The sequence below is a fragment of the Salvelinus alpinus genome, chromosome 26 (genome assembly GCF_045679555.1).
Source record: "Salvelinus alpinus chromosome 26, SLU_Salpinus.1, whole genome shotgun sequence".
Classification (NCBI taxonomy): domain Eukaryota; kingdom Metazoa; phylum Chordata; class Actinopteri; order Salmoniformes; family Salmonidae; genus Salvelinus; species Salvelinus alpinus.
In genome coordinates this window covers 4,213,106-4,234,914 of record NC_092111.1, presented here as the reverse complement: position 1 = coordinate 4,234,914, position 21,809 = coordinate 4,213,106, and the positions used below count along the sequence as shown (strand labels likewise).

Below are 21,809 nucleotides of genomic sequence, written 5' to 3'. Positions count from 1 at the left end.
CAAGACTCAGGCTCCCGAGTGGCGCAGCATTTTAAGGCACTACAGACCCTGGTTCGATCCTGGGCTGTATCACAACCGGCCGTGATTGGGAGTCCCATAGGGCAGCGCACAATTGGCCCAGCGTAGTCCGTGTTAGGGTCATTGTAAATAAGAATTTGGTCTTAACTGACTTGCCTAGTTAAATAAAGGTTAAATAAATAAAAAAAGACTTAGGCATCCAGTACAATAGGTTTTTTAAATGAAAAGCAACCTAAATGGATAGCCTCAGAGCCTGCCTTCATCGTCTAGATTCAGCCGCAGGCCAATTATTTCGTGAGTGGATGGTCAGGGGGCCAGAACATAATTACAAATAATTTCTCCTTTCTAGACTGCAAATTGCCCGCAAGAAGCCCAAATATGTTTGACAAAAAATATATTTTTTATTCAGTCATGTGGCTCTCTTTCATAAATTAAAATCACTTGGAGCTGATTTCCTGGTGTTTTGTCAGTCTTTTATGTCCAACAAAACACACACACACGCACACACACACAGTGCATTCGGAAAGTAGTCCATTTTAGAATAAGGCTGTAACGTAACAAAATGTGGAAAAAGTTAATTGGTCTGAATACTTTCCGAATATAATTTTCTCCTCTCAGAAAACAAATACAACCACCCACGGGCCAAATTGGGGAACCTTGCCAAAAGGCTTAAGAGTGAGCTCTGGGTCAACCTTATCCGCCAGTTCCCTTTTACATCATACAGAAGAAACGGGGGTGTGCAGGCAAATACATCCTAAGGCGCAAAGCAGAAAACTTCAACTGTTAAAACACATATGCACTGCATGTGCGTCAATATTAAGAGGTAAATAATGACAAGAGAATAGTGGACCTGTCTCCCCTACATGCATGCGTGCTTTACTTTCACTCAAGACATCACAGTAATTCGTGTTTTGGAAAACAAAATACAGTACTATGACTTACATGGCATTGTGAACTTTGCCCCTAACTATTCATTAAGAGTTTGACCACTTTTCTGACATGCAATAAATCGGGGGGACCAACTGAATGTTCTCATCATGGATCTCAATCTGTTACATGTGTGATTTGTTACTGTGCAGAATCTCAAGACAATTTACACTCCCCGTAGAATGTCACGGGGACTGAATATTCAATCAACACGCTTCCCACGGATTTTACGAGAACCAACCCGCGAAGGGGTTGTAATTGCATCCAACTATGGTAACGGACACCGCAGAGACCGAAGAAAGTCTTGTCTCAGTAGTTGGGCTGAAGCGGAGCTGTCTTCAGTACTGGAAGGAGATGACAGAGTTGACTTTGTAGACGTGATAGGACCTGTTCCAGAAAACCCTTGAGAAGTAGTTTGTGTAGGGCGAGTAGTTCATCTTTATCTCATGACAGAATCGCCCGTGTTTGGAGAAGGAGTACATCTCGCCTTTGTCATACACCACCTGGTGGAGGAAGGAGGGCAACGGTCAATGCAAGAAAGAACAGTAATGTGCAAGAACGCAATCATGTATATAGGCTATATTTCTGAGAGCGCCGTTATGTACTGTAACAATTTACTGTTTATCATCAAAGTGTGTGTGTGTGTGTGCCCGGTATAATGTTGCAGTATCGGGAGTGGTGTTCACAATACTCACATGGCTGTTGGCGATATCCAGCAGGTCTTTGATCCTGCAGCCCTTGGTATGACTCAACTCGTTGCACAGCGACTCTTCGATTATCACGTAGCTCGTCTTGTGCAAAGACAGAATCTTGTAGACATCTTCCGCGGACCTCATTGCATACACCTGGTATGTCTATTTGACGCAAAACACAAGGTTTCAAATGGGGGGGGATTGACAGAAGGAAAAAACAGATTACTAGGGAGAACAGCTATCCTATGTTTCAGCGGGAGATATGTTTTAACCTGTAGGATTAATAATATTTGTTCTATCTCATAATGTTTTCTCCTGTTTGCGTCTACTCTACTAAGTGCACCCCATATGATTCAGGTAGCCCTACTCACATCCTCACTCCTCCTCAGCAGGTCAATGTCTGAGTAGAGAGGCAGACTGGTCACAGTCCAACCTGAGCACAGCTTCACCGAACCCAACAGCTGTGGGCTGCCCGCAAACACTGCCGCCATCGGAGCATGGGTCCTGGAGAGGAAAGAGAGGAACAGAGGCGGGACGGAAAGAAAAAGAGGGAGGGAGGCAGAAATGGGTTGGTGGGTCAGAACCCTCAGTAAGAACGTACTGTGTAACCCTCAAGTCCGTATTCAATTATCTGTGTGAGAGGCAATGAGGCAGATTACACACTTTATCCAGTTCATCAGCTCGACTGTATCTGGGTCATAGAATTCCTGCAGCTCTGATAGTTCTGCTATGACACGGGGAAAGTACTGAAAGAAGGACAGAGGGTTATGCCAATTTAACATGTTACAAATGTCACCTTAATTGTTAAAAGTTCAAAGCAAGAGAATACTAATACATGATGATACTAACGTATATTGCAAACCTCACCTCTCTCCATAAACTGAATCCAATGATGGTTGGAACTGCTGTGCTCAATATCAAGGCCTGTTTGGGTAAAACAAGCAGCAAAAAAGTTATGTTATACTTTTACATTATGAACAGATATGGTGCTTGTAGCCTAAAACAGACTGTGATAGTTAGGTATCACAGTCTGAAACAAAGCAATACAATTGTTTGGAGAGCTTCCTCTTACCACCAGAATAAAATTACATTTGAACTTACTCTACTGGTTGTCTCTGCAGTTGGTCCTTGTGCCTCTGGAAATGTGAGAATAAATATCTATTATTAACCTGACTTTTCAAGACGCTGGTACTGCACAGATATTTCCGTCACCTGACACACGCGCATAACCATGTACACACCTGCACGCGATCGGCTAGTATGCATGCCGCATGTATTTACATCGTGTGAGCGTGCCTCAGGTGATGAACAAACCGTGATAGCCACGCACAGCGGCCCACGTGCGTTTTGAAGTCGGTTAAATAATACTTTCCTGGGAATATTTTGTCTCACATTTCCAACTGCATAAGGACGAAATCAGCTGACAACCAGTAGAGTAAGTTCAAATAAAATGTATTCAACATTCTGATTTGCAAAGGGACTGTTTGGTGTTCTGGAATCTATTTGTTAGCTATGAATATGGAGACGGAGGCATGTCCACACTCAAAGCGTAGAGGTTATGGTGACTGGAGACAATTAAATGGAAAATGCTTCTCTCACCAGTACCACAGGGTGGATGAACTTCAGCCTTAGCCACCTGAACAAAGTCACCCAGAGCTCTGGAGAACACACGCCAAACGCTGTGAACATGCAGACGTATGGGGTCCACAAATACTTCATCCTGCGGGAGAACACCACATGTGAACAATGACAGCCATTTTTTGTTTTCATGTCTGAAAGGTTATAGCAAGTAAACCTGAATCATTTAGGAACATACCCATCAAAGACCATAGCCAGAGCCCCGAACAGCATTGTGTGGAAAACGTGGTAGACGACCTCGGGTTGCTCTCCTATTCGTCCATCTTCGAGTCTGAGGTTCGTTTTCATTGGCTCACCACTATCACCATGGAGACACACAAATGACTGAACGGCCATATGAAGGTTCTTGTATTTCAAATCGACCATATTATGAGAACACAAAACAACAGCTTCTCTTGCCGTCTACTATGTGCAGTTTCTAACCTGAGCCTCCTGTAGATGGTCTGCAGTGTTGATATGAGACAGATAAGGAGGACCAGTAGGTAAAAAGGCAGGACTGATGCTTGGGTCAGCCGCAGGAAAAAGTCCTGACTGGGGGTCTGGAAGCATTCTTGACACAGGAGCCGGTTAGTCACAAAGTCTCTGAGGAAGAGAAACCATTCAATATTTTCATCAGTATTTTTATATTTACTGTTGTTCATTGCTAGTTAACATTATGATTGAACACTTAATATTACTACATTTACTACAATAAGACATCACACTAGAATTACCTTATCTTTGTCTTATTGCTGAATGCCAAATATTTGGGTCAGTTGTACGTTAGAAAGTGTTACAACTCACGTTGTTGTGTTGAGTCCGAATTTCACTTCAAGAAATTTCAAAATGAAATCACTCTCTCTGACTGGCACTAGTCGCTGGAAATCAAATTAGATGCATATTACATGAACATTTAGATTTTCCAACTCGAATCCCATCTACTACAACATGTTGTGTGATTGTTAAATCAGATGTTGCAATTTCCTTTCAAATACACATCCAGAGGGGGAACACTCCCATATTTCCAACAATGTTACAAAATTGATGAAACTGAACCTAAACTCAGGGACTCTCACCTTGGCCACATAGCTGAAGGTGATCCCGGTGGTGAAGCAAAGGTAGAAATGCAGAAAGAGCTTCATCAGTCTGGCCACTAGGGGGCCCATCTTCATGTTTTGCTGAAAACAAGACCACAGACAACATTTGAAGGCGATTGTGGCAACTGCCAAAGAAACCTCTGATTATCTAACATTAGCAGCTTCCATCATCTTACTAAGCCTAATTTACGCCTTACGCTTCAATCAAACGTTCCCTCCATGTGCGAACGGTAGTGGATGTTCAATATTTCAGCATTTTGTGTGCAAGGTGGAAGCTAACTTACAGCTCCAAAGCCTCACTGCCATTTGGTTTCACAGAGTAAGTCAGAAGCTCTCTCTACCTGGAAGTACCTCGCTAGCACTGAGCTGATGAGGAGGCTGAGCAAAGGAGAGCTGAGCAGGGCTGGGTTCTGGAATTGGAGGACGTAGGCCAGGAAGAGAGAGCTCAGGTACACCTTGTGAATGTCAGCCATCTTGTCAATCACACAGAGAGACAGAAAACAGAGATACTGAGACTATATCCAATTGACTGAATACTTTGACATTTTATCATACCAAAATATCCTCCAGCAAATGTTTCATCTACAACAACCATGAAGACGAAAGTCAGCAAATAGGTCTTCAAAATGAGATAATATCACAATATCTTTGGAGGGCAGTTAAGTAAGTACCTTGCGGGACGGCACCAGGTCAAAGGAGTCGAGCAGGAACAGGGCCAGGCCCTGGATGAAGAGCACGTAGTGGCTGTGCTCCCACACCAGGATGAAGGTGAAGGTGGTGGCACTCATCAGGAGGTAACAGAACATCTGCAACACAGAGGGGAGAGCCATCATGTCAATTTTACCCACTGGGAAAAACCGACAGGTGGTATGATGAAACACAAACTAAAAATATCCATATTCCCTATATCCCACACATAACGATGGGCTTAACAGCTTTTAAATCAATTTAATTGAAAGCAATACACAGAATGTCTCACTCTATCCCTCTCCCTTACTCCAATGACCTAGGTGTTTAAAAAGCTATTTTTACATTTGGAGTAACATGCAAAGGTAGCTCACCTCTGAGGCGGAGTTAACGTTATTACTCAGGAATCCGGTTAAGGCTGCAACTTGGCAAGAGAAGTAAGGCAAGGCCCAGTTGTCCCGCAGTGGAATGGCATAGTCCACTTTGGTTGTGTCTGGTCTGGGGAGACAATGAATGAACAATGACATAATTAAAACAAGTTACGTTGTAATGTTTGAATGCCTAGGAAGACCATGATAATGGCTATGTCCTGATTCATCACACTTAAACACTTTCTCTCATGGATTTCACAATGGTGGAAACTACCCTCCAGCCAACACTCCTATGCTATGCTTTTAAATCCATGACAGGGAGGGTACAAGTGCACACCTCTGGAAAAAGCAAGACAATGGGGAAACAGACATAGCCTGCATCGTAAGGCCCTGGTCAAAACTAGTGCACAAGGGAATAGGGTGCCACTTGGGACACACACATTGTGTCTGATCGTGTGTCCATCTCCCACTCACCGGTTGATAACATACCAGGCCACAGCCAGTATGCCAGCCACGCACGTGCCACTCATCACCCAGCTGGACACGAAGAGGGCAGTGACGTAGACAGCCTGGAGGCCAAACACCACCCCGATGTAGAAGTATACTGGCTCTATTACATCCTGCAGGGTGGAGGAAACCCTACCAGTCAGACACACACACAGAGTACATCACTAGCATCTTTATGGGTGATAAGACTGCACGATGTGGGTAGGCGGCGCGTCAACTAACGCAAGTTGCCATGCAGCCAAAACCCACAAGTTCATGTCAGATCTTTTTGATCAAGGGAAAGAGATTATCTCCAGGTGGTGCACTGACCTGGCTTCCTGTGATTCTATAGAGCAGGCTAGTAATAAGCTCTGGGTACAGAGACAGGCGTTCCACTGCGTTGATGGTCTGACCAGACACAGTCCTGTTGTCTCTCATCAGCTCGTATATCCCTAAAGCAGAAAAACAACGAATCCATAAGACAAGAATAATAAGATGATGACGATGACTGAAAACCTTAGATGGTAGTAACAGTATGGCAACATATGATAGTGTTACAGTATAACCGTGACTGGGTGAGACAGGTTGTCTCAGGTTTGGATGTCAAAACCACTGATTTGTATTGGATACTGGTTTGTTTGGGGAAAGATTAGGCTATTACCTCTTTCAAAGGAGGGTGCTGTCAACATGTGTTTGTAGTAGTAATAGTAGATTCCACTGCCACCCTGGAAGGTGATTTCCCGTTCCAGCTCCTGAAACAAAATAAACACAAAGGCAGGGTAAGCACTGTTCTTATTCCTGTTAACACCTGGCCATTATCTAACGATGTATCAGAGAGAGAGAGAGAGAAAGCGAGAGAGCGAGCGAGAGAAATGGATTGGGGAACACCCGCGCTACCCTAGCCTGGTTACTAGTCTATAGGCTATCATTCCACTCCTTGCTACTCCTTGTCATGCAAGTGTGGCATGACATGGAGTGGTAAGGAGTGGAATGGTAGCACAGACTAGTACCCAGGCTAGCGCTACCCACCTGTCTGCTAGAAAACCAGAACTTCCTCTCGTGGTAGGTGTAGAGATACACTGCATACATCATGCCACATGTAACTGCTGCCAGGCATCCGAAGAACAGCTTCACTAGACTCTGAAGCATAACCGCTGTGGAGTGGGGGTAGAGTACATTTGAACATCACGTTATTGTCAGACAAAAGTCACACACTACCCAACGCATGTCTTTTACTGTGTCAGTCAGTGAGTAACCTTGTCCCCAGGCTATTTGCACATAGCATTGGAGGAAGTATCTGGTGAAAGAGATTCATCCGTGAGAGGCTTCATCCCTACCCTTACAGTGAGAAAATAACAAGAGCTCCACTCACATCTGCAGGCGCCCCGTTTTCTTTTGACAGGAGAGGGCTTCTGACTGTCTGCCTCCTCCTTTTTATCTTCTTCCTTCTTCTCCTCCTCCTCTTCATCTTCCTTCTCTTTCTCCTGAACCCCACAGGTAGCTCCATCTGTGTCCTCTGAACACTTCTCCTTCAGACTAACCTTGTCCACTGGTAAAAGAAAAGGAATACATTACAACTTCACCCACATACATTTATGTCCTGGCCGTCACCAAACCATGCAGGCCTACAGTCGACACAGATTGAGTGTGGTTGGTTACTTGTAAAATTCTCTGAGCAAGGTTCAGATTCACATTGCTGGTGCTCATCCTCTTCTCCCTCCTTTACCACTGTTTTCCGGCATCTCAACTCTGTCATATCCTGTTAAACCACAAGAGGCATATTCACATTATGGGTCAGACACCCTGGCCTAACATAATCCACACAGCTAACGTAACTGCAGCTATTTCCTGGCTAACTAGCTACCATTCTAGCTAACGTTACTTCTGGCCTGCTAGATAACGTTAACTAACAATGTTAAGGTTAGCTAGTCTGCTAGCTAGCTAACCAAAATTAGCATACCGATAAAGTCCTAGCAAATTATGACATATCTGTACAAACAGGTAGCTATCTAGATGGCTAAGCTAACGAATACCTAGCTACCTACCAGAGATTCACAGCAATTCCATGACATTAACAGAGCTACTACTACTACTACTAGCTTGCTAATACTTAGCTAGCTAACGAGTTTGTCTTCGAACTTGATTCAACGAATGACTAACGAGCTAGCTAGCTACTCCCGAGTCCTCAAGCGATTTCTTTAACCAACCATTTCTTCCCTACTGTCATCAACCCTTCTCCTACACACTAGATGGCAGTGTGGAAACTAGCTAAATGTTTCTGTTAGAACTCCCGAGGAAGAAGTCTTCAACATAGCTAGGTCTAAATCAGGAAAATAAACAAAACAAAGAGTGCATCACGAGATGATACTAAAACTGTTCAGGAACTCCGGTATCAATCGTTGATAAACAAACAATAAAACTTTACTTTACTCTGTGTGGCTGCGGTTCGGCAGGGCTGTAACTGGGTCAGAGATGGTAGGAGATAGTGATGGGGGAAGAAAGTGAAACAGGTATGGAGCAGTGGTACAAATAAAGGGGGGAGTAGAAAAGAGAAAAAGAAAGGGAGCAGGGGTTTGAAGGGAAGCGAGAGGTCTATGGAGGCACAGAGGAGTTTGAAAATGAAGTTTGAAGAGAACAACATCGTTTCCAAGGCTAGCGGCAGTTCGTTGGTAGAGAGTGTCGAGGAAGGGCAAGATATGTCGTGAGGTGAGGAGGAGCATAAAGTGATTCTGAAGTTTAGGGCGGGTTGGGGTAATGAGTCCGATAAGGTTGACGGCTGTGATAAAATAGTTGATTGGGGAAGTTGTCAATGCTAAAGTGTTAAGAGCTGGAGCTTGTTGTTGTGTAAGAACATTGTGCAGAGGGAAAAATCTCACAGAGTGAAACAAATAGGGAAGTGTAAGGTGGTGTCGAGCAGCTGGACTGATCAAGCAGGGAAGCAGTGGATTAAAGGGGTGATAACAGGAGTGAGTGACTGTGAGTGTTTGCACTAAAGAGGTAAGCGACAACATTCTAGTGAATATTCAAAGATTGCAAGCAACAAGGGGTGGAGTTAGGGTTAGATAGCCTGTCTATTCTGTTACACTTCAAGGACAGGTTACTGCCAGATAAAGTAACCATAGATATATGAGTTATTATGTGAGGGCATATGTACCCTTTGATTGAGGTGTAACAACTGAGAGTGGAGAGAAGGGTGTCATGCTGAGGCAGTGAGGGTGGTCCAGGTCTAGGGAGATACAGGTTCAAGGGAGAGATGGGTAGGAGCATCTAGACCGGGGATTACGTGGCAGGTAGGCGGCGATATGGTATACATAGATAAGAGAAAGCTGGTGATGTTCATAGCAGGAGCTGTCAATAGCACTGCTAAAGTAGAGTCTAAAACAGAGAGGATTCAGCTAATAGTGAAAAGCGGCTGGGAGACATCTGAGTATGACAGGGTTGACATGGGAAGAGGTTAGAATCATGTATTACTGGATCTTGTTTATGGTGGTAGTACCACAATGAAATGCTCGAAGTCTGTTGGCATGGAGTTCAAGCAGTTCACTGCCGGCTAATCCTGATGTGATTTGTGTGCAGGAAACATGGCTCAAACCGACTGGAGTTTATCATACAGTAATATGTAGGGGTTCGTAGGGACAGAGATGTAGGGGGAGGGTATGTGCCAACCTCAAAAAGCAAGGACTTCCTTACAGGATACTAGGCAAAGGTATTGAACAGGAATATGTTGCAGCAGAGCTCCACATGTTTTGAGCCCCACAACTACTCAACCACAACTGCTGATCACAACCACAAAACTTCTGACCATGATTGTCCACAACTAGCTAGTGATCACAACCACAAAACTTCTGACCATGATTGTCCACAACTAGCTAGTGATCACAACCACAAAACTTCTGACCATGATTGTCCACAACTAGCTAGTGATCACAACCACAAAACTTCTGACCATGATTGTCCACAACTAGCTAGTGATCACAACCACAAAACTTCTGACCATGATTGTCCACAACTAGCTAGTGATCACAACCACAAAACTTCTGACCATGATTGTCCACAACTAGCTAGTGATCACAACCACAAAACTTCTGACCATGATTGTCCACAACTAGCTAGTGATCACAACCACAAAACTTCTGACCATGATTGTCCACAACTAGCTAGTGATCACAACCACAAAACTTCTGACCATGATTGTCCACAACTAGCTAGTGATCACAACCACAAAACTTCTGACCATGATTGTCCACAACTAGCTAGTGATCACAACCACAAAACTTCTGACCATGATTGTCCACAACTAGCTAGTGATCACAACCACAAAACTTCTGACCATGATTGTCCACAACTAGCTAGTGATCACAACCACAAAACTTCTGACCATGATTGTCCACAACTAGCTAGTGATCACAACCACAAAACTTCTGACCATGATTGTCCACAACTAGCTAGTGATCACAACCATAAAACTTCTGACCATGATTTTCCACAACTAGCTAGTGATCACAACCACAAAACTACTGACTACAAGTACTGAACCACACACCTACTGACCAAATCTAATTGTATTTGTCACATGCGCCGAATACAACAGGTGTAGTAGACCTTACAGTGAAATACTTACTTACAAACCCTTAACCAACAATGCAGTTTTAAGAAAATACAACAACAAAAATAAGAGATAAAAATAACAAATAATTGAAGAGTAGCAGTAAAATAACAATAGCGTGGCTACTGTATATACAGGGGGTACCGGTGTCGAGGTAAAATGTACATGTAGGTAGAGTTATTAAAGTGACTATGCATAGATAACAGAGAGTAGCAGCAGTGTAGAAGATGGGGGGGGGGGGGCAATGGAAATAGTCTGGGTAGCCATTTGATTAGATTTTCAGGAGTCTTATGGCTTGGGGGTTGAATCTGCATCTTGGACCTAGACTTGGCACTCTGGTACCGCTTGCAGTGCGGTAGCAGAGAGAACAGTCAATGACTAGGGTGGCTGGAGTCTTTGACAATCTTTAGGGCCTTCCTCTTGACACCGTCTGGTCCTGGATGGCAGGAAGCTTGGCCTCGGTGATGTACTGGGCCGTACGCATTACCCTCTGTAGTGCCTTGTGGTCGGAGGCCGAGCAGTTGCCATACCAGGCAGTGATGCAACCCGTCAGGATGCTCTCGATGGTGCAGCTGTAAAACCTTTTGAAGATCTGAGGACCCATGCCAAATCTTTTCAGTCTCCTGAGGCGGAATAGGTTTTGTCGTGCCCTCTTCCCGACTGTCTTGGTGTGCTTGGACCATGTTAGTTTGTTGGTGATGTGCACACCAAGGAACTTGAAGCTCTCAACCTGCTCCACTGCAGCCCCGTCGATGAGAATGGGGGAGTGCTCAGTCCTCTTTTTCCTGTAGTCCACAATCATCTCCTTTGTCTTGATCACGTTGAGGGACAGGTTGTTGTCCTTTCACCACACGGTCATGTCTCTGATCTCCCTATAGGCTGTCTCAACGTTGTCGGTGATCATGCTTACCACTGTTGTGTCATCGGCAAACTTAACGATGGTGTTGGAGTCGTGCCTGGCCGTGCAGTCATGAGTGAACAGGGAGTACAGGAGGGGACTGAACACGCACCCCTGAGGGGCCCCCGTGTTGAGGATCAGCGTGGCGGATGTGTTGTTACCTACCCTTACCACCTGGGGGTGACCCCTCGGGAAGTCCAGGATCCAGTTGCAGAGGGAAGTGTTTAGTCCTAAGCTTAGGCATGAGCTTTGAGGGCACTATGGTGTTGAACGCTGAGGTGTAGTTCATGAATAACATTCTCACATAGGTGTTCCTTTTGTCCAGGTGTGAAAGGGCAGTGTGGAGTGCAATAGAGATCGCATCATCTGTGGATCTGTTGGGGCAGTACTCAAATTGGAGTGGGTCTAGTGTTTCTGGGATAATGCTGTTGATGCCTTTCAAAGCATTTCATGGCTAATGTTTTCTCTCATCTTTTGCTGGGTGGCGTGCTGCCCGGGAATGGGTCCTTTTCCTTTGGGGGCAAAGAAAAGGAAGAGCGAGAGACAGGTGAGTCAAACATTGCCTAGTATCTTCTTTGGTGTCTAATCAAGGTGCTTATCATACTCACTCTGGTTCTTCTGAGGTTTAGGCGTACCCTCTGCCTGTCTGCCCAAGTGACTGCACCGCTACCTATACCCATTGGGGTATTGACAGGTGTGACCAATTCCAGGTCTAATTGGTTGCAGCACCTGGACTGGGTAGTATTGGTGTTGAATCTGTTGGTGCCTGTAGAGCTGTCCATGGTGTTAACTCACCTTGGCCTCTCTATCCCTGTAGAGCTGTCCATGGTGTTAACTCACCTTGGCCTCTCTATCCCTGTAGAGCTGTCCATGGTGTTAACTCAAGTTGGCCTCTCTATCCCTGTAGAGCTGTCCATGGTGTTAACTCACCTTGGCCTCTCGATCCCTGTAGAGCTGTCCATGGTGTTAACTCACCTTGGCCTCTCTATCCCTGTAGAGCTGTCCATGGTGTTAACTCACCTTGGCCTCTCTATCCCTGTAGAGCTGTCCATGGTGTTAACTCACCTTGGCCTCTCTATCCCTGTAGAGCTGTCCATGGTGTTAACTCACCTTGGCCTCTCTATCCCTGTAGAGCTGTCCATGGTGTTAACTCACCTTGGCCTCTCTATCCCTGTAGAGCTGACCATGGTGTTAACTCACCTTGGCCTCTCTATCCCTGTAGAGCTGTCCATGGTGTTAACTTACCTCGGCCTCTCTATGCCTGTAGAGCTGTCCATGGTCCTGCTCCTTCCTTTGTAGCTCTGTGCTGTTCCCCGGGTTGCCATAACATGCATACGCACACAGGCGCTAGCACACGCACTCTACACACACATACATTGTAATATTGTTGTATGGTGGTATTATACATTTTTGTATTGTAGATATGTAGAGGTGTAATGATGTAATGTAAGTGCCTTATTGTGTTTGGACCCCAGGAAGAGTAGCTGCTGCCTTGGCAGAAGCTAACCTTAATGGGGATCCCTAATAAATACAAATAGAAATCATGTGGTTATTCTGTAAGGGTCGGATAAAACCATTTTTATGACCATTATTGTTCTTTATTTATTTATTCAGGGAAAACCCATTGAGACCATGTTGTCACTTCCAAGGATGCCCTGATCACAACAACACAACAACCAATAAATACAATGTAAAGCGAAACAGAAGTCAATGCAAAACACAACATTTATGAAAAACAGTTACAGTCCTCAGCTACTAGGTTCTCATCAAGTATGGATCACTCAAAAATGTATTATGTTACATCATGGAGAATGAAACAGCCTGGTGTCTCCAGAAGCATTATGACAAGAAAATCAAAGGAGTAAAGATGGACAGGCGTTTCCTTAGCAGCCTGTGCTGCCACAGCTTTTCTTTGACATAGACCTAGTCGACTAGTCTGTATGATGAGCAATATATTACAGGGGGACATTGTCTTAGATTGACCTGATGTGAGCAGTTTCCACTGTTTCAATATTGATCATACTGTAATTCACCATATAACATGGCTTTGATCAATAGTAATGAAGTTCGAACAAACTCAGTGCTTAGTATCCAAATATGAGGTTATAGTCAACTGTGTAATGGCTCTAAGTCTAGACTCCAATTCTACTGCTGGCTGCATGAATAGTCTAGTCATCAGTGTTTTGATGGACAGAGCTATGGTGGGGTCCGTCCACCCAATACTATATTTTCCATATCTGTAACGGGACCTGATTAATCCAGTTCCTTGGAGAGGTCTACTTCTATAAAATGATACCACCACCTTCAGTCGGAACAGAACCAGTTAAATGAATCAGAGGCAGATATAGGCAGTTTAAAAATAGATCCGGGAACATGTTGAGTTCTTGGGGGTATTTTGGGAACTGCTTTATAAAGTCTCTCTGCTTAGCTTTGTGATGAGAAAGTCTAGTCAAACAGAGATGTGTGTGGCAGACCAGAGCCATGTTAATCTGATAGAAGACAACATTAAGAAAATCTATCAGGGAGAGTAAATATGACCAGCATTACAAAAAGTCCATGTACATCAAATTCACTACTCTGAAAGACCAACCGCTATATATATGATAAACTGGAATGGTCAAAAACAAACTCTCTCGTAACACACAGAGCAGAACCAAGATCACCTGTAGACCGGCGAATTTGCCAATCTTGGTGTTCTCTGGCAAATGCCAAACGACCTGCACGGTGTTGGGCTGTAAGCAGAACCCCCACCTGTGGACGTCGGGCCCTCATACCACCCTCATGGAGTCTGTTTCTGACCGTTTGAGCAGACACATGCATTTGTGGCCTGCTGGAGGTCATTTTGCAGGGCTCTGGCAGTGCTCCTCCTGCTCAAAGGCGGAGGTAGCGGTCCTGCTGCTGGGTTGTTGGCCTACTCCACGTCTCCTGATGTACTGGCCTGTCTCCTGGTAGCGCCTCCATGCTCTGGACACTACGCTGACAGACACAGCAAACCTTCTTGCCACAGCTCGCATTGATGTGCCATCCTGGATGAGCTGCACTACCTGAGCCACTTGTGTGGGTTGTAGACTCCGTCTCATGCTACCACTAGAGTGAAAGCACCGACAGCATTCAAAAGTGACCAAAACATCAGCCAGGAAGCATAGGAACTGAGAAGTGGTCTGTGGTCACCACCTGCAGAACCACTCCTTTATTGGGGGTGTCTTGCTAATTGCCTATAATTTCCACCTGTTGTCTATTCCATTTGCACAACAGCATGGGAAATTTATTGTCAATCAGTGTTGCTTCCTATGTGGACAGTTTGATTTCACAGAAGTGTGATTGACTTGGAGTTACATTGTGTTGTTTAAGTGTTCCCTTTATTTTTATGAGCAGTGTATATATTTTTATGAGCTTTCTTATATTTCCTAGTACTGTAGGACAGACACTTCAAAACCTTATTCCTTATAATATATTTTTCAACTTTTTTTCAATTTATTCAATGCGTTTCTATGGAATATAGTTGTAAAGGCCAAAATTCTATATTTTATCAAATAAAGGGGTCCTAAAATTCTAAATCAAATAGCTAAATGATCCACAGTATGGCCATCTTAAAACAATTACATATGTTAGCTTAGTAGATGCTGTCGGAAGATGGGCAGGGACTCGGGGACAGAGAAGAGCTTGGACTGGGCTGAGCGGGAGCTGCCCTCCCGTAGGGGTGGGTGGGCCAAGAGACCAGAGGTGGCAGAACAGAGTGCTCGGGTTGGGGTGAAGGGTATGAACATAGCCTGAAGGTAGAGGTAGAAGTTCCTCTTGCTGCTCCGTAGGCAAGCACCATGGTCTTGGAGTAGATGCGAGCTTCGACTGGAAGCCAGTGAATTGTGTGGAGGAACGGGGTGACATGGGAGAACTTGGGAAGGTTGAAAACCAGGAGGGCTGTAGTCCAGACAAGAGACGACAAGTGCCTGGATTAGGACCTGCGCCGCTTCTTGTGTGAAGTAGTGTCATACTCTACGGATGTTATAGAGCATGAACCTGCAAGAGCGAGTCACTGCTTTGATGTTTGCAGAGAACGACAGGGTGTCCAGGGTCATGCCAAGGTTCTTTGCACTCTGGGAGGGTGACAATGTGGAGTTGTCAACCATGATGGAGAGGTCTTTGAGCGGGCAGGCCTTCCCAGGGTGGAAGTGCAGCTCCGTCGAATTTGAGCTTTAGGTGGTCGGCCGACATGCAAGATGAGATATCTGCCAGGAACGCAGAGATGCGTGTCGCCACCTGGGTGTCAGAAGGGGGGAAGGAGAAAAGTAGTTGACTGTCATTCGCATAGCAATGATATGAGCATATGTGAGGGTATGACTGAGCCGAGTGTCTTGGTGTATAGAGAGAAGAGGGGAGGGCCTAGACCCAAGACCTGGGGGACACCAGTAGTGAGAGTACGTGGTGCAGACACAGATCCTCTCCACGTCACCTGGTAAGAGCGGCCTGCCAGGTATGATGCAATCCAAGAGTGTGCAGAGCCTGAGACGCCCCGCCCTGAGAGGGTGGAGAGGAGGATCTGACAGTGTCAAAAGCAGCGGATAGATCTAGGAGGATGAGAACAGAGGAGAGAGAGTCAGCTTTGGCAATACGGAGAGCCTCCGTGACACAGAGAAGAGCAGTCTCGTTTGAGAGACCCGTCTTGAAGGCTGACTGGTTAGGGTCACGAAGATCGTCCTGAGAGAGATAAGTCCTCAGTTGATCAGAGAAAGTACTCTCAATTGTTTTGGAAAGAAAAGAAAGAAGGGATAAAGGTCTATAGTTTTTGACGTCCAGATACAGTAAGTTGTGTTGGTTTCTTGAGGGGGGAGCGACTCGAGCCATTTTAAAGTCAGAGGGGATGCAGCCAGTGGTCAGGGATGAGTTGATGAGGGAAGTGAGGAATGGGAGAAGGCCTCCAGAGATGGTCTGGAGTAGGGAGGAGATGGTGTTGAGTGGGCAGGTTGTCGGGTCGCCAGACCTCACTAGTTGCAGGATTTCATTTGGAGAGAGTGGATAAAACGGTCAAGGCATAGGGTAGTTCTGTGAGAGTGGGACCAGTGGACCTAATAGGATGAGTGAATGAGGAGCGGCTGTCGTCAACCTGGGACCAGTCGTCGAGAGAGAGAGAGAAGATTGTGACAGCGCATGACCAACTGGGAAGAGGCTGAGTGGTTAGGGTTGGAGCAGAGGGAGACAGAAAAGGAAACAAAGTAGTGATCAGAGGGGGGTTGAAGTGAAATTAGTAGGCAAACAACCTCAAGTAAAGATCAAGCATATAGCCTGCCTTGTGAATTGGAGGGGATTGGGAAAGGGTGAGGTCAAAAAAGGCAAGAAGGGGAAAGAGGAAGTTGGAAAGAAATGAATTGAAGGCAAACGTCGGGCGGTTAAAGTCGCCTAGTAAGAAGAGCAGTGAGCCATCGTCAGGAAATTAGCTTATCAAGATGTCAGGTTCATTGAGGGACTCTCCAAGGGCAACTGGTGTGTGATAGATGACAACAATGTTAAGCTTGAGAGGACAAGTGACAGTGACAGCATGGAATTCAAATGAGATGAACAGGTGAGAGAGAGACTTTGTAATACATTTTGTACGACACTTAATAATGCTTCTGTAAATGACATGTTTGTAAAACTCCCATATCTTGTTGTACATGACATGTTGCAAAAACAAACTTTTTTTGTTGCAAAAACTAAATTGGTGTTCTTGCTAGATATTTCAGGTCATATATATTGAATTCTGCACTGTAATGTAGGCTGAGGCTGTGAGATGCACAAAAGTAACAAATGCCATGAAGACATTCAACCCTTACTACGCCAAATGGAATGGTCAGACTGCAGAACATTGTTGAATTTATTTTTCCATTTCCTTCAACATAAATGACTTAGCATTTTGAAATAGCCAAAAGCCCCCTGTAGATATTAGCATGCATAAAAGTGGTGTCCAAGTCAGTCATGAGTATCCTTGGTATGCAGATATTTTAAATGCTTGTTCTATCTATTCAATATACACCCACTAGGTGGTGATGTAACCTCACGTGTGTATTGTGAGGATGCATATTTGAGGTAGGAGATACTGTTGATAGACATCACAAAGCAAGTTGTGCCTGAGATTTTTATTCAAATTTCCACAACACATTAAATAAAAATATCAAACATTTTGAGGAATTTCATTCCGAACACAGGCATGCATAGCAACACATTTTAACAATGTATTTTTTTGACATTGGAACGATCACATCACCCAACCTTCATGGTCAATACTCATAAACATTTTATCAACAATTCATCAAATCAGACAAAATAAAAATGTGAATTCACTTTTTAATAGAGATATAAAAGGAGAACAAAATCAACAGAACAAGTTTTGCATCAGAGTAAAATCAGACATTTAAATGAATATACAAGCTACAATTTACACATAAGTACATGACAAAGTTCTACACTGAAATATAAGATTAACAAACATGTCCTATAATTTCAAAAAACACGATTCTTGTATCACCTAATGATGGTAAACATACTAAAATAAAAATCTGTACAGATAGACTAGTGTTTGAGGCTTTTCAACCCCAAATCGTTTGTTGTACCTCTCTTCATAATCAATATATAAATATGCATTCAAAAGTCAAACATTATCTGTGCGTATGACACAAGGCTTTAAATATAACATTTTTTTCAATTAAATATCAATTAAAATCTTAACAGTTGAAGTATTTTTCAAATTAAATATATAAATCACATACCGGGAAAGGATGACACATTTATTTTGTCCCACAAACATGTTTGCATTATTCAACTGAAGGAGATGCTACTCTTGATTGTCCACCAGCAGTGCTGTATTTACCCTGTGTGAGGCAGGTTTAGGAGGAGAGAGACTGGGCACCGAACCAAATTCATTTGACGTGTTCGGCGGTGTGTGACGAGCAGTAGAACTTCTTGTGCGTTATGAAGTTGGACAGGTTGTTGAACTGGATGTCGCAGGGGCGGCAGTATTTGACGTTACCCTGTGTTGCCTGGATGGAGCCGTTTAGGCTTCTTTTCACACAGGAAGGTAGGACCTCCTCTGTCTTAGATACTGCTGGGGAGGACCAGGATGAGGAAGTGCTGTTCTTGGGGTTGACAATGACAGGACTGTCTGAATCTGACAAGGATGATACTTGGCTGTCTGGGAGATGGGAATTAACAAGCTTGTTGTCCTGGAGTGTGTCCTCTGTGTTCTCAGGCTCCTGGCAGCCATTTTGGGGCAATACACCTTGTGTTTCCTGGTAGCCATCAGGCATAGGCTGATCTTTTTCCACCTCACTCCCTTCATTGGGGCTCTGTCTCTGCTCGCTGAGCTCTCTCTGCATCACCACTGTACCTGTGGTGTAGTCGGCAGGCTTGATTCCATAAAAGGGTGAAATCTGTTCACCAGGTCGAATTTTCTTAAATAATGGAGGGTTAAATTCTTGGGACAGGAACTGGTCCCTGCTTTCCTCTTTGATGACAGCGAGCTGATCCCCTTTAGTGCTACCTGTTTGAAAAGACACCTTATTGGCTCCATTGGTGACACATTTCTCCAGGTTTGTATCGTTGTCATCTACTGGGTTGTTAAACCCTTCTCTTTTTACAACCTCAGATATTTTGTGATCTGGAGCAATGATGGGGCAAGAGCTCAGTTTGTGCGCAAGGTAGTCTTCCACTTTGTTGAAGCTGATCTTGCACTCTGTGCACTCGTGATAGTCCGTGAGTCTTTTAGGAGCGGTAGATAATTTACCAGGGCTTAATGATAAACACTTTTTACTAAGATCGATAGGGCTGTCCCGATCATCTTGAGCTATGGCGTTGCACTGAGAGATCAGAGCGGATTTAGTGACAGGGAGATTAGCCTCTGGATGCTTAGGAACCATGCCAAGAAACAAGTTGTAACTGGGGTGAAACTGGTTACCATACATCTTCCCTGGGTCTTGGTACATGCCTCGTCCTCCAATGGATGCTATCCCAAAGTAATGTGGCTGATGACTCATGGGAGGCCTCTGTTGTTCATGGTCGGGAACACTAATTTCTAAGTCCTTCCTCCGTTTCCGCGTACGAACCATTCTCTGGGTGGCGGGCAGTTTGTTTCCATGCACTCGTTTCATGGGCGGGTCATGACGCGTGGCGCAGTAATACTGCTTGTGAACCATGTAGGTCTCGGTACGACTAAAGGTGATCTTACAGGGCTCGCACGTTGTCTTGTTAGCGTCTGTCTCAGGCGTTTGGGATGTTTTGGGACTTGTCACATCTCCCTGTATAGAGGGGTTCTCATCTGAACTGGTGGGAGTGGAGGGGTTCTTCACGCTACCTGGGAGCTCAGCATGTACTTGTGCCTTCCCTTCCCCAACATCCAGTCCTGACAAGTTCAGGCGGGGGGACATGAGATGACTGCTGTGGTCAGATAGATGACCCTGACCCATGGTCATGCTGCCCAACCCACCCAAACCCCCACTTCTAGGGCTCCCTGTATCAGCCACTTTGTCCAGGACACTGGCGTAGTCATGTGGCTTGGTCACGTGCTGCCAACGGCTATTACAGTAGTCCTTTTTATGAACTAAGTAGTTGTCCAAGTTACCGAAAGTGATATTGCATTTGAAACACGTGGCCCCTTTGGGGACAAGGGTGCTGTACATGACATGAGGGGGGTAGTTGTTAGCATCTCCATGCCTCAGTCTACGGTGCACCAGCTCGGACATCTTAGCCAGGATCTCCGAGGCCTGGGGGGCGGCTGTTATGTCCTGTGAGAAGGGGAAAGGGGGTAAGAATGGCCCCATTGGGAAAGCTGCGGGGCCCATGTAGTTCTGGATGGGTGAGGATGCCTGTCGAGGGCTGGAGGGTTCCGATTTGACACTGGTGTAGGAGAAACTAGCCCTGCTTCCTGAGTTAGGGTCAGCTTTCACCGGGAAAGTCTCCATCTTCTCCAGCTCCGCATTGGGACTAGTCCTGGTGTCAAGGATGCTACCCAGTACTGGGCTCTGAAGGAGCTCCTTCCCCCGTTTCACCATGGCTCGCTGGGGGCTCCTCTCCACGCTGCTGCCCTCCCTGGGAGAGTACTCTGTCTCGACCTGCCTGGGACCGTGCTGTCTGAGTGGGCTGTGGCTGTGTCCCTGATTCTCCCGGTGCTTGTCCAGTTCCCTGGGGGAGGTGAAGCTGAAGTGGCAGTGGGAGCACCGGTAGCTTGTCTGAGACAGGTGGGAGAGAATGTGCTGCTGGAGGCTGGGGAGGGAGTCCGCTGTTAGGTCACAGACTGTGCATTTCATACTACTGCTGCCAGTGGACACCACCTCCTCCATCTTAACACCTGGGGAGAAGAAGACATTTTAGATTGTTAGTGCCTTCAGAAAGTTCCACCCATTTACTTTTTTCACATTTTGTTGTGCTACGAATTGGGATTAAAATGTATTACATTTTTTGTCAACAATCTACACAAAATTCTTGCACATTATTCTTTAAAAAAAATCTTCGAGCTCTGTCATGTTGGTTGTTGATCATTTCTAGACAGCGATTTTCAAATCTTGCCATAGATTTTCAAGTCGGTTTGAGTCAAAACTGTATCTAGGCCACTCAGGAACATTCAATGTCGTCTTGGTAAGCAACTCCAGTGTATATTTGGCCTTGAGTTTTAGGTTACTGTACTGCTGAAAGGTGAATGTGTCACACAGTGTCTGTTGGAAAGCAGACTGAATCAGGTTTTCTTCTAGGATTTTGCCTGTGCTTAGCTCTATTCTGTTTCTTTTTATCCTAATAAAACTCCATAGCCCTTGCCGATGGCAAGCATACCCATAACATGATGCAGCCACAACCATGCTTGAAAATATGAAGAGTGGTAATCAGTGATGTATTGTCTTGGATTTACCCCAAACATAACATAACACTAAGTTGACTGAGCCTTTAAACAGCTCGGGAAATTCCAGAAAATCATTTGAGTCAATTGGAGGTGTACCTGTGGATGTATTTCAAGGCCTTGACATAATTTTCTGGATTTTTCCAAGCTGTTGAAAGGCAGTCAACTTAGTGTAAACTTCTGACCCACTGGAATTGTGATACAATGAATTATAAGTGAAATAATCTGTCTGTAAACAATTGTTGGAAAAATTACTTGTGTCATGCACAAAGTAGATGTCCTAACCGACTTGCCAAAACTATAGTTTGTTGACAAGAAATGTGTGGAGTGGTTGACAAACCAGTTTTCATGACTCCAGCCTAAGTGTATGTAAACTTCCGACTTCAACTGTATGTCTTCTCTGTTGAAATACAAGGTCAATAATAATAAATAGGAGGCACAGACACAGATCTGGCACTGCAACAGAGATTGATCGTTGATCCTAGAAACACAAGGATGCGACTCCACCTAATCGGAAGGTATAAATATATGAGTCTGTGAATTGTATGAGTGCT

The 21,809-nt window shown here is 44.8% G+C and overlaps 2 protein-coding genes across 3 annotated transcripts in view; both read right to left on the bottom strand.

Annotated features, from left to right (window-relative positions):
* Window positions 1-469: 469 nt before the first annotated feature.
* Window positions 470-8,190, bottom strand: LOC139554481 (probable C-mannosyltransferase DPY19L4). The gene is made up of 20 exons (XM_071367295.1): window positions 7,941-8,190; window positions 7,555-7,654; window positions 7,268-7,444; window positions 6,925-7,049; window positions 6,557-6,647; window positions 6,226-6,347; window positions 5,884-6,029; window positions 5,413-5,536; window positions 5,023-5,157; window positions 4,693-4,824; window positions 4,331-4,432; window positions 4,059-4,132; window positions 3,699-3,857; window positions 3,454-3,573; window positions 3,237-3,357; window positions 2,505-2,561; window positions 2,301-2,383; window positions 2,009-2,141; window positions 1,641-1,799; window positions 470-1,448 (listed from the first exon to the last, which is right to left on the bottom strand). Exons 1-20 carry the CDS (start codon window positions 7,965-7,967, stop codon window positions 1,284-1,286), a joined length of 2,352 nt encoding a protein of 783 aa, XP_071223396.1. The 5' UTR covers window positions 7,968-8,190; the 3' UTR covers window positions 470-1,283.
* Window positions 8,191-17,494: 9,304 nt separating this feature from the next.
* LOC139554480 (zinc finger protein ZFPM2-like) overlaps window positions 17,495-21,809 on the bottom strand; it is a 104,713-nt gene continuing 100,398 nt past the window's right edge. For both annotated transcript variants that reach the window (XM_071367293.1, XM_071367294.1), the window contains one exon: window positions 17,495-20,712. In XM_071367293.1, coding sequence (XP_071223394.1) covers window positions 18,290-20,712 — 2,423 coding nt within the window. In that variant the 3' untranslated portion in view covers window positions 17,495-18,289. The remainder of the gene's footprint in view (window positions 20,713-21,809) is intronic.

What these genes read in the sequence shown, in the direction of transcription:
- LOC139554481 (XM_071367295.1), bottom strand. Translation starts at nt 7,967, where the DNA reads ATGTCATGGAATTGCTGTGAATCTCTG. An exon ending in ATAGAATCACAGGAAGCCAG is followed by an intron (nt 6,030 to 6,225) that starts GTCAGTGCACCA and finishes TCCACCCTGCAG; the next exon opens with GATGTAATAGAGCCAGTATA. An exon ending in TGGATATCGCCAACAGCCAT is followed by an intron (nt 1,449 to 1,640) that starts GTGAGTATTGTG and finishes TTCCTCCACCAG; the next exon opens with GTGGTGTATGACAAAGGCGA.